Genomic DNA, 12,936 nt, shown 5'->3' with positions numbered 1-12,936 from the left:
TCTTTGTCTAGAGTAAAGTCTATGTTACCTCTCTCTTTGAAAGGAAGCTCTTATGCATCATCTAAACTTTGACGTATCTTCCTTCTTTGCATCTATCTCTGCTCTAGCAACATTCATCCTCTCACCCACCATCAATAACCTAGATGTGTCTTCTCTTTGATGCATCTTCCTTCATTGCATCTATCTATGCTCTAGCAACATGCATCCTCTCACCCACCATCAATAACCGAGATGTGTCTTCTCTTCCCTTTGAAGTGCAGCCAATGATTCTCTAGTAATCCTTTGCCTCTTTAGAAGGCCATATCTCCTTGATTTGGTCTCCTCTCTAAAGAAGGTGATGTGCTAATCTACTAACGTCTCTCATCCAACTCTTGAGCTCTTTGAGAACATTATAGAGGGATACAAGTGATGTAGGATGCTCAGACAAGAGCTTGCTAAGAAACCCATTGAATAAGGTTAGGAACCTCATTTTATACCTGGGCGCTTCTTTAAGAATGTGTTTGAACTTTTGTAATAAGTGTTTATCATGGATTCATTTGACACGCTGACTTGGATATTGACATTGATTGCATTAATTCTATCTGAGTTGTTATCCATGGTGCAGGCATATATTGATGCCTTCTTTTACAGTTAAAGTTAATATTGGTCATGGGGATAAGACCATGATGCATGTCGACTTTGATGTTATGTGAATGTTTGTTAGAATTGAGCAGAATCATGAATCATGATCAATTTGTGTTCACTACGTTAAAGGAGTCATACTATACATGTAATATATGTATATATGTGTTCATAGTTATTTTTCATCTCAAATGAAACTTGTTTCTAACATTTTATGAAACTCGTATGAAACCTATGAAACCCATTTCATAGCTTCTTTTTCAGAAACCCCAAGGAACTATGTTAAGGAGACTCTATTGATCCAATGAATGGTTTGAGCGAGTAGTGCTAGAAATGATACCAACTAGGCCACCTTTATTGTTTGATACAAAATTTTTGGATATTAAGGATATGGACATGCCATTAAGGGTACACGTTGCCAATGTGGCTTTTAAAGCTAGTCATGAAGTACGGCCATCCGCTCCTATCGAGTTGTCACTGTCATAAACTATTAAAACTGATCTTGTAGCCTTAGAAATGGGGTCCATTGACATAGTCATTGGCTGTGATAAGTTGAAAACAGTTGAAGGATTTACCATGGATTTGAATTTAATACAAATGAAATTTCCTGGGGATGGACATCAACTTTCAAGTAACATTGCATGGGGTGGAACACAGACAAATGGAACTCGTCTCTATGAAGAAATTGAAGAGAGAGATCAATGCTAAGTCTTGTGTATTCGCTCTTCTCTTTCCAAAAAGAATGAAGATCAGCCCATATCCACTTCAAAGAAAAAAAATTCAGCATTGCGTAAGTTACTAGAAGAACACAAAGACTTATTATAGCTGTCATCTTCTTTACCACCCAAGAGAGGTGGATCCTCCTATTGACTTGGCTTCTAATACCAAGCCCATCAACAAGCCACCTTATAGACTAAGTTTGAGCTCTCTCTCTCTCTCACAACCTCAAAAACGTTTTTCCACTTGCATGGGCAAGTTTTGCCAAGTGGCAATCTTCGAATCCTATTTTCTAACATTATCCAACTCATTTTTAAAAAAAATTAAAATATTAATTTTGAAAATTAATTTAATAATTATTATAGTACCCAAAAAATAATGTCGCTAGCCAACAATTAAATTGGTTGGGCCAATTTGTCTCCGAGTATCCTTGAACAATTATTGACTCTTAGACCAGCATTAATTAATTAATAAATGCCTAGTCTCTAACGTCACCACTAACATTAGTGGCCAATGAATTGGTCTAGGTCCAAATCTAACACCGGGTGCTGCGTAGTACCTATCAGACATAACTTATTTCAACTTTTACCTTTGGCACCAACAACTGATATCTCGCAGTCCTAGGTCCCACATAATGAAACAATTAGCTTGCCCCTCACATGTGCAAGCCACCTTTGCACATTTAATTTACTTTTAATCAAATGCCAACCAAGGCATTAAAATTACGCGTCCTCATGATAGCTACCGAGTCCTGCGACAAAGTGTTGCAAAATGCCCAATCATACTGCAAGCAAAGCACTACATAGGAAGGCCCGATTAGGAGTCTAGCTGGACAAGGAATCCCACAAACGGATGGAATCCTAATCACCCAAAAAGAGTGTCAATAGACCTAGCAAAGATAATGACCCTAACTGATGAGTTTTGAGGAAGCCCCTTTGAGACTGCATGAGCAAAGGTCCTATACCTTTGGATAACATGGCCAGATGTACTGCCAATCTTGGACATGAAGGGAGTGCAGTACTCATAAAGGCCAGGGAAAAAGATAGTGATGGCCGTGCCACATCCTAATAAAGAATAAACCCTACCCTCAACCTGCTGGTCAAAGTAAACCATTGACGATCTCACGTCAAGTGGGCTTGTGGCAATTCTTGCCTCCATCTACTTGGGTAAATGTGATGAGCAGGACATTCTCCAACCAATAGGTAGGCCAAAGATAACAAAGCAAAGTATAAATGAAAACACTGGTCAAGGGTGTGCCAGTTGAAAACAAATAGTTTTCACAAACTCAATTTATCATACTAAAGAGATGGGGTTAGATAGACAAGTTTTATCTTTCCCTCCCCTCGCATGACTATCCTCCCAACTCCTCATAAGATCACACTTACTAGGCAGAAATTGTCCAAATGCTCTACAAGTACTGGCTAGATGTAATCATTGCTCATTACTCCTTCACCTGTGTCAGGCCTGATATTCTATCATTGTAATGTCTTTATCTCAAAGATTTTGTGTGTGTTTGAAGATATCGATAAAATTTTCGTTCTTCCCTCTCCCTCTTTCATGCAATCCTTGCCTACTGGTCTATTCTAAACTCATTTGCAGTCTTTTACTGCATAATCGCCATTTATCACCATTGTTTCATGCAATTTACATCAGTAAGATTGAATTTCTGATGCAGTTTTACTAGTATCAATTAGTCTTTCATAAAGTTAAGTTTGCTGGATGTTCCTATGCAGCCAGTATCCCCCTCTTCTGTGCCCCCCACCCCGAGAGAGAGAGAGAGAGAGAGAGAGAGAGAGAGAGAGAGATTAACTACACGAGAGAGAGAGAGAGAGAGAGAGAGAGAGAGCCATGGGCTTCTACATGGCAATACCCAAATCCGGACTTCTTGGTGGCATGTTCTTAATGCTGATTCGAGGTTCTCCAGTTCCTCTTCGTCGCTGCTCAATCATTTGGTATTTTCCTGGAAACGGGTCCTTCTAAAGGCTCAGTGGCATCTAGCGGAGGATCGCTTGACTACGAATTCTTTTCAATTGGAATTATTGGCAGTCTCGCGTTTACTTGCATGGGAAGGCAAAAATGAGCTTAGACCACAATTCAACCGGATGGCTCGTTTGGGCTTGTCTTCGGTCGCGGATGCCACCCTTGCTAGTCGCAATGTGCTTATCTCATTTCGTACAGCCAGGAGGCTTTACAGGATTCCGCGGGGATATAGGCCTTTATGGGAACAGCTTTTGCGGATGCTCCAGAGCAGACAACCCTTTCCTGCCCTTGCTTCAGATCATCCCTGGCAGGATTGGGACCTACAAGGCCGGCTGCCTTTAAGCAAAGCTTCTGCTAATCAAGTTTATCATATTCTGATCAAAGATCAACAATGGTTAATTACCAAAGCCAATGCTTTATGGGGCCTACGAAAATCCCGGTCCTGGTGGAGGGCAACTATGATGGAGGGCTGGTTGAACAAGACCCCCTTCAAATGTAAAGTATTTCTTTGGAGAGTGATGATTGGTGGTCTTCCGCTTGCGTCGGCTCTTTCCAAGCGACGAATTTCCAATGGCAACTGTTTCTTTTGCACCACTACGGTGGAATCAGCCCGCCACAGATTTATTTCTTGCCCTGTCGCAAAAAAAATCTGGTTCTTTTTGTCGGCTGTTTGGCAAGGAGCGGTTGGAGTCACGCTGCGCCCTTTTGATTGGGTTTTCGGGCAGCCCAAATACCCCACTCCTGCACAGCCATATATGAAGCTCATGTATCATTTTCTTCGATATTGGGGCTGTTGGCATAACTGGACAATTAGGAATGCTTTTCTTTTTGACTCCGCCTATAATGTTCAGCGACATATTGCGAGGCTTAAGGGCCTTTTGTATTGGCAGTTAGATCTTCTCCGGCATTCTGATTTGCTCTCTAGGGAGGACTTCCGTCCCTGGCTTATGGCTATTTCATCTGCCCCCTTGCCATAACTTTGTAACATGTAGCACTTAGCCCCTCTTTACATGATGGCCTGGATTGGCGTCATGTATCTTGTAATCAAGTTATCTTGTACCTTTTTTCGTAATTAATACAATTACCTTTTACGAAAAAAAAAAAGAGAGAGAGAGAGAGAGAGAGAGAACCTGAGAGAGAGAGAGAGAGAGAGAGAAAACGACGATGGCGACCTGTCGCGACTGTCCTGCCTCGACCTGCCAAAACCCTTGCCTGTACCGTTGCGCACAGTCGGCTGCCTAAGGGTCGCGTGCCCTTGCCTGGGCTTGCGCCGCAGGGCCCGCTGCCTGTGGCGTGCACACGTTCCGTCGCCCTGGTCGTCTGACCTGTCCGCCCTTCGCTTCCGCCATCGCGGTATCAGACGTCTGCGTTCCTGCTCCCGTTCAGCCTCCACGACCTGCGACAACACCTTCCGCAAGTCAACCTCAGGTCCTAGTCGTCATCGTCACCCGTCCGCCCTGCGTGCTGGAGTCCTTGCCGTCGCGTCAGTCCTGGGCGCCGTCGCCTGTCGACTGCCTGTCCCTGCCGCGGGCCGTTTGACCTGCGGGTCCTGGTCGCAGACATCGCCTGTCAGCCCTGCGATTCGAGGTCCCTGCTGTCGCCATCAAACCTGAGCCTCGTGGTCCCTGCACGCCGTGGTCCCTGCAGTTGCCCTTCAGTCCTGCGAATCGTGCTCGTAACCCTGCATCATTAGGGTTGCGCCTTGCCCTCTGCATCACCTACACTATCTCTGGACAGGCCACGACTGAGGCAGACAGACGTGCACCTCTGCCTCACGAGAGAGAGAGAGAGAGAGAGAGAGCGAGAGAGAGAGAGAGAGAGAGAGAGCTCGCCCTCTGTGTGAAGACAGCAGTATGGCTGGCCTGGATTTGGATTTTCTTGACTGGACGGTGGCAGCCCTTGGCCCTGATTCCGATGCAGAGGAGCCGGAAGATATGGTGCCATGCACGGAGGAGTTGCCGCCGAGTTCTGAACAGCCGCCTGCCGGCAAACGCTCCAAGCATACGCCTGATGAGCCAATGAGTCCTCCGGAACGCTCCTATGCGCAAGTGGCCTCTGATCCTGTGGAGTCGCAGGAAATCGACTGGGAACATTTGCTGGACTTCGCCAATACTCTGCTCGGCGATTATGTCCAGCATAATACCGAATCTTTTTTTGGTGCGGGAACGGATGATGTGCTGGAAGCCACGGTGGATCCCAAATCAGTCTTGCGATCCTTCTCGGTGTTCTATGACCGTGCAGTTATACTTTTCTTCACTGGCAGGATCCCAGTGCTCTCGCATATTCGCCAGTGGCTGCACCATCTATTGCAAGGGGAGTCTGTTGAGGAGATCTTCCTTGGACCTCGCGGGTTTTATGAGGTCCTGCTGAAATCGGACACGCATCGTGCTGAGCTCCTGTCCAAGTTGCCGCTATTCTTTGATCGCCGCTTGGTTCATGTTGTGCCATGGCGCCCCATGGCCGACTTCCAGCGTCTGCTTCAACGCGAATGCCCGGTGTGGGTAGAGGTGGAAAACTGTCCGCCGGTCTATTGGCCCATGTTGAAGGATGCGATGGCAGTTGTGGGAACAGTGCTAGTTCCCCCAAGCCTCAGGGCGATGAACCGCAACCGTTTATGCATGCTATGGGACACGGCCAGGAAAAGGCCTGCGTGGCTTCGCCTCAGTTGTTCGGGCATGCATCCTTTGTATTTTCGCTTAAAATGGGGCAACTTTGCGGGCCACTGCTTTTCATGTGGTAAATTGGGGCATTTCATGGCCGAATGCCCTGAAAAGCAATCGTCTTCGGAGGATGCGCAGGTTGTGCTGCCCAAGGACGACATGGTGCTTGATGCCACGCCCCCGGAAGCCCTTCAGTCTCCTCATGTCATGGATAAAGGCAAACAACAGGTCCGGAGTGTGGATTCCCGTCCCACTGACTGGATTGAGGCACGTCCTAAAAAAGGTAAAAAGTTGGAAGCAGGCCTGGCGGATCCTGGGCCTCCCGCTTCCCAGGATTCCGTGCGCACGTATACGCGCCGGAAAGAAATGGCCACTTCACAGCAGGCGGCGCGTCCTATGGCCCCGTCGGGCCCCCGCAATCAGTCTCCAAGGAGAGCCTATACTGACGGCCCCAGAGGCCCACCTGCCAAGCTGGCGTTCGATGCCAAAGGAAATGTTATTACACCCTGGGATCGGCGTTATCCCCGCCCCTCTCCCAAGGCAGTGGATTTCCCTTCCACCTCCAAAGCAGGTCGCCCGAATTCTTTTGCGGTGTTGGCTGATTTTCTGGATGAGGGTGTCCTGGATGCTCTCGCGGAAAAGGTGAAATCGAGGCAGCAAGTGCCTCGTTCCTGACTTCCTTCTTTGAGGATACATGAAGATAGCCACGTGGAATGTGCGAGGCATTTGCTCTCGCCATAAGCAACATGCCATGTGGACTGTCTTGCACGAAAACCAGTGGGATGTATTGTGTGCAGTTGAGCATAAAAGTCACGGTGAAGCAGGAAAAGTGATGGATTGTCATGGATTCCGTCTGTTTTATGCAGGGACCCATGCTACGCACTATTCGGGCGTGCTGATGATAGTCCATGAGAAATATCAGCCTGTCCTTGTTAAAAATGATGTGCAGGGCCGCTTTCTGGTGATCGAGGTCTTATTTGAAGGAGAGATTTTATGGCTATTGGGCCTCTATGCTCCGAATGATCCCGCATCCCGACGGGATCTTTGGTCCACTTTGCAGGGCTCCATGTCACTCGGCCGAAGGGGGTTCTTGATGGGAGATTTCAATATGTGTGTTGACTCTTCTCAGTCCACTTCAGGGCATTCGGTAATGGATACGCCGGAAAGCCGGGTGTGGAGTTCCTTTGCTTTGCACGTGCTCAAGCAAGATCTTTGGTCGTGGCTTCACCCTTCTTTTTCAGGGTTTACTTTTCATTCCGCACAATATGCAACTACCTGGTCGCGACTGGACAGAATGTATATCATGCAGGGCGATGATTTTCTTCCTGAGATGCTGGAAATGAAGGTCCTGCGGCAATATGCGTTGTCGGACCATTTTCCCCTCCAGCTTGAGATGCGGGCACACTCTATTGCACCTTTTCTGCAATTCCTGGATAGGCTCCCTTTACGTTTCAACTCCTCTTATTTGAAGCATTCAATTTTCCAGGGCTATATGCAGCAGCTGATCGAGAGGTTCTTATTGGACTTCGCCTCTGAGGGCTGGCCTTCATTTGCCCGACTGCTCTCGAATGTGCAGCGGGTTGCTCGCCAGTATGGGATCCATCATGCCTCGCTATGCCGCCGACGTCGACATGCAGCTGAAGACTTACTGGCTTTGGTCCGTTCCTTGCTCCTGGATTCCCCTGATGATGATTTTCTGCTGTCTCTGGAGAGGCGGTTGGCCCATCTTATTCAAGTGTTTCACTTGAAATCTTATCAACAGGCCAAGCTGCACAACTTGATGGACACAATGCAAGATAGCGCCTGCCAGTCTCATAAGTTCTTTCGCGCCTTGCATGCGTCTCCGGCTCGCGAAAATATGACCAGACTCCAGGATTCGGAAGGTCGCATGGTCACGGATCCGCAGACCATTGTCACTATGTGCAGAAACTATTTTATGGAACTTCTTGGTTCCTCTTCCTCGCCTTCTAGCCAGGTTACGCATGCCCGCTCCGTCTTCTATCATCTGGTCCGCCAGCAGGTTCCAATTGACATGCAAGCCGCTTTGGAGACGGATATTTGCGAGGAAGAGGTTATGGACGTTTTGTTGCACCTGCCGAATGATAAAAGTCCTGGCTGGGATGGTCTCACTAATGAATTCTTTCAGACCTCGGCCACGCAGTTGGTGAAGCCATTGGTGGCCATGTTTCAGCAGGTGTGGGAAACGGGGGTCATGCCCTCCTCATGGAAAGAAGGCCTTATCAAACTAATTCCAAAGATCCCTTCGCCGTCAAAGTTGCAACACTGGAGACCAATCTCTTTGATGGGCTCCATGTATAAAATCTATTCCAAAGTGCTGGCGAATCGGCTCCACAAGCACCTTCCAACTATTGTGCATCCTCTCCAATATGGTTTCATTAAGGGCCGCAACATTCTGCATAATATCTTAAATGTGCAAATGGCTATCGACTACGCGCGGCACTCTGGTCAGGAAGTGGTATTGATCCAATTGGACTTGGAAAAGGCGTTTGATTATGTGGACTGGTCTTTCATTGCAGACCTCATGTCGGCTATGGGCTTTGGTACCCGAATGTCCCGATTGATCTACACCATTAGTGCTGAGGCTTCCTCCAGAGTTATGCTTAATGGTGGAGTTACAGAGCCATTTGTCCTTGCACGCTCGGTCAGACAGGGTTGTCCTTTGAGCCCTCTCTTCTTTGCCCTGGCGACTCACCCGGTCCTTTCAATGTTATCCTCCATGGCAGCCTCTGCTCAGCTGGCCAGGCTATCTCTTCCGTTGGGTCAGCACTTCGTTAGCCAATCTTTGGCTGATGACACCTTCATGATTTTGCAGGCGGACAGGGACAACATTCAAAGGGCATTAGATGTTTGGACACTCTTTGGTCAGGCCTCTGGGCTTCGCATCAATGCCCTTAAGTCAGCTATTCTCAGTTGTACGGAGTCTGATTTGCAGTCCTTAGGCTGGCAAGGCCAGGTGGTTTCCCGTGGCTCCATTGTCAGGCATCTTGGATACCCATTGGGAGTGGATGTACGGCCAAAAGCCCTGCTGGAGTGGATTTCACAAAAATTGGCGGCGAAGTTTATGTACTGGAAGTCGCAAGCGTGGCCATTCCATGTCCGCCTCAAAGTGGCCCAGACAATCATGCTTCCAATGCTAACGTATTTCCTGCCTTTGTTGCCATGGACGCCTACTACTTTGAAGGCCCTCACTCATCCCATCCGTTTCATGCTATGGAAAAAGGATTCACTGCAGGCCGGCATTTCCTGGATTTCATGGTCACACGCATGTACCCCTAAGCGCATGGGTGGAGGAGCTATTTTGGATGCACACACTCATATGTTAGCTCTCCGTTGGTCCCTTTTTCGTGCCATGTGTGTGGATCATCACCCATGGACCATCATAGCCCGTTATTTTCTTGAGGACAGCGGGCTCCGCCATGGCAACACACGGCTCCGGGCCTCCTGGTGGCATGTCCTTAATCCTGACTCTCGTGTTTCCAGCCCCTCTTCCTCTTTGTTACTGCACTTGGTCGGCTCTTGGAAAGTGGTGCTCCAAAAGGCCCGTTGGCACCCAGTAGGGGACCGCGTGCAGACTAACTCCTTTCAGCTGGAATTGTTGGCAGTATCGAGACTCCTTTCATGGGAAGATACACATCAACTCAGACCAAGATTTAATCGCATGGCCCGTTTAGGTGTGACGTCGGTTGCGGATGCTACCCTTGCCACTCGCAATGTCCTTGTATCATTTCGGACTGCTCGGCGACTCTTTAAGATCCCGCGTGGATACCGTGATTTGTGGGAGCAGCTTTCGTCGAAGCTTCAGGGTCGGCAACCCTTTCCTGCCTTGACTGTGGATCGCCCTTGGCAGGACTGGGACCTTGCAGGCCGCCTGAGTCTGGAAAAGGCCTCCACTAATCAGGTGTATCATCTTCTTGTTCAAGATCACCAATGGCTGGGAGAGAAAGCTAACACTGTTTGGGGACTGCGGAAATCGTTGTCATGGTGGCACAAAACGCTGATGGAGGGCTGGCTAAATAAGACACCTTTCAAATGCAAGGTTTTTCTTTGGCGGGTGATGATTGGTGGTCTTCCTCTGGCCTCGGCCCTTGCCAAGCGTCGCATCTCGAATGGCAATTGTTTCTTCTGTACCACACCGGCGGAATCGGCCCGACATCGTTTTCTCTCTTGCCCGCTCGCCAAGAACATCTGGTCACTCTTGTCGCACATTTGGCGCGCGGTGGTGGGATCCTCGCTAACTCCTTTCGACTGGGTTTTTGTGCGCCCGAAGTATCCCGCACCGCCACAGTTGCATGAGAAGATCTTATTTCACTTTTTCAGATATTGGGGATGCTGGCACATTTGGACCACGCACAATGCTTTTCTCTTTGATTCGGCCTCTAATGTACCCCGATATATTGCCAGGCTTAAAGGACTCTTGCATTGGCAGCTAGATATCATCCGACACTCAGACTTGCTCCCTCGGGAGGATTTGCATCCGTGGCATATGGCGATTGCCTCTGGGTCGTTGCCATGATTGGTGTAACCTTTTCAGTGCATTACTACTGGGGGGGGAGAGAGAGATTAACTATGCTTTTCTCTTTGATTCGGCCTCTAATGTACTGCGACATATTGCAAGGCTTAAAGGGCTCTTGCATTGGCAGCTAGATCTCATCAGGCACTCTGACTTGCTCCCTCGGGAGGATTTGCATTCCTGGCATTTGGCAATTGCCTCTGGGTCCTTGCCATGATTGGTGTAACCTTTTTAGTATACTAGTCCGGGGATTTCCCACACGTTGGCCTAGGGCCCTCGTGTCTCTTGTACTCATGTAATCATGTAATCTTGTACTTTTTTTCGTAATTAATACAATTACCTTTTACGGAAAAAAAAAAAAAAGAGAGAGAGATTAACTTTACGAAAAAAAAAAAGAGAGAGATTAACGTCTATATAAGGCCAATGTGGCCTATGAGACAAAATCCAGAGTACATCCATGTCTAATGTCATCTCATCAGTAAGGTAAAGATAACATTACAAATAAGTGGGTGGCCTATGAAACAATACTGAAAACAACTATATGATGGGACTATACTAGAGAGAGAGAGAGAGAGAGAGAGAGAGAGAGAGAGAGAGAGAGATTGTGCTCAGTTTCTTTTCTTCACCGGTCATAGAGTGATGCAAAGTGTGAAGTGCAAAACAAGAAATAAGGAACAAACCTGATTGATATTTCCAGGAAAAGGAGAGTACCCTGTCTCATCGTTCACATCTCCATCTACACAGCCAGTGGCTCGTAGCAAAGGATCAAGCTGATTATACTCCACATTTATCACCATTTCTCTACCTGTGAAACAGATAAGTAATAAGCTTATACCATCAGCAACCTTCCCAACTTGCAAGCACACCAACTCAATCCTACTTCCAATTTCCATTCATTATTCTTCTGGTTGAATGTCATTTAGACAGATGTTGACACCATCAACAAAGAAGCTATTCCGGTCAACTCCAGTATTACAATGAGCCTTTTAAAGGCATTATCCAGCTGCAATTCAAATGGCACTGAAGTGAACAATATCGTTTGCATGCATACTTTCAGTTTCCAAACTCATATCAAATTGAAATTTCCTGGCAAAAAATGATTCTACTAATAAATCCTTTCAGGACAAGCCTTTTGCTGGAGGTTCAAAATAATAGTGCATATAAAACAACCAGTTCACGACCTGTTTCTTTTTTATGGTCTGGTGTCTATTGACAAAGACTATATAGGTGTGCATGAATGTCTGAGGAGGCATTAAGAAATAGAAGTAAAAGAGTGGCAGAAGATGTGGTACAATCTCAATAAGTTTAGGCATATTTCACTTCTCTGGGCACATATGTGAGGGACACCTTGCAGTTCTAGGACGGAAAGGAACCATATGTAGCTGAAACTGAAAGAAGGTGCCAAAATCCCAACTATGAAAAGCATCCCTCCTCCTCATAGTCTTTAAGCTCCCCTGTATCCTCTCCCATCTCCCCCAGAAAGTACAGAGCTTTGCAGTGGATATATCCAATAGATTTATAGCGCAGCTGCATCTGGCAATATATGTATACCAAGCAATGAAGCTCACTGTGAGATCCCATCTATGACAGTGCCCATGACTCCAGACTATCTGTGAGAAATCCAACATGGCAAGCTTGCTCACAAGCTTCTTTGAGGCAAGGTGACATCCCTCTATACCTCATATTTGGAGGTTGGGCCTCTATCCATACCCAAGCAACCATCCCCCATGTCACAACATAGACTTTGCACCTCTTTAGTACGCATTCGCATTGCTCACCCACCCTTTCAATATTAAAAAATCAATATTAAATGCATCACCCTTGCTTTATCTATGCAGCCTTTAGAAGTGAGTCCCCAAAACAGACTGGCAAAATACATCTAGCAATGTGTACCATTACAACAAGCATAAACAGTAACAACATTCAATGGTGGAAACATTTGTGATATATAGATTTTGCATAAGCATTTTTGATCATGAAAAGCTGCCCCGAAACCCAAACCCCCCCCCCCCCCCAAAGGGATTTGATGTGATGACCATACGAGGGCAGAAGCCACTTACTTAGGTCACTAAGGCAAGGGATTTGTATTCAAAGAAGGTGAATTTCTATTAGTAGCACCTCAGAGAAAACACCCAATGTAAAATACAATCAATTAGGCAAAGTTGCCCACTAGCTTATACATGGCTTAGCCAAATGCATCAAGGGTTGGAGGAACCCTTTCAATTTATTCTTCATGCTATAGGAGAATAGCATGCTAGTAATGCACAAAGGGCATACAGGTCCTTCCATGGAAAATGATCCATGTCATTCAATCGAGGGGAAGGTTTGGACCTTGGATATGTACATCACTTGTAGGGCATCCATCAATGAAGGTTGTGGATTAAGGGGGAAGCTAAATCTAGATCCTTGAGAGTAGTCTTGGCCCAC

General features: G+C 46.8%; 1 protein-coding gene across 4 annotated transcripts in view; it reads right to left on the bottom strand.

The window, feature by feature from the left end:
* The window catches only part of USP (UDP-sugar pyrophosphorylase), a 160,749-nt gene that overhangs the window by 35,610 nt on the left and 112,203 nt on the right, over nt 1–12,936 (bottom strand). For all 4 annotated transcript variants that reach the window (XM_087687714.1, XM_087687713.1, XM_087687716.1 and 1 more), the window contains exon 12: nt 11,190–11,314. In XM_087687714.1, the coding sequence (XP_087543840.1) occupies nt 11,190–11,314 (125 nt within the window). The remainder of the gene's footprint in view (nt 1–11,189; nt 11,315–12,936) is intronic.

The sequence above is a fragment of the Lygodium microphyllum genome, chromosome 11 (assembly GCF_053477565.2).
Source record: "Lygodium microphyllum isolate KBCC chromosome 11, Lygodium_microphyllum_v1.1.10, whole genome shotgun sequence".
NCBI lineage: Eukaryota > Viridiplantae > Streptophyta > Polypodiopsida > Schizaeales > Lygodiaceae > Lygodium > Lygodium microphyllum.
This window is presented reverse-complemented; position numbering and strand designations above follow the sequence as displayed.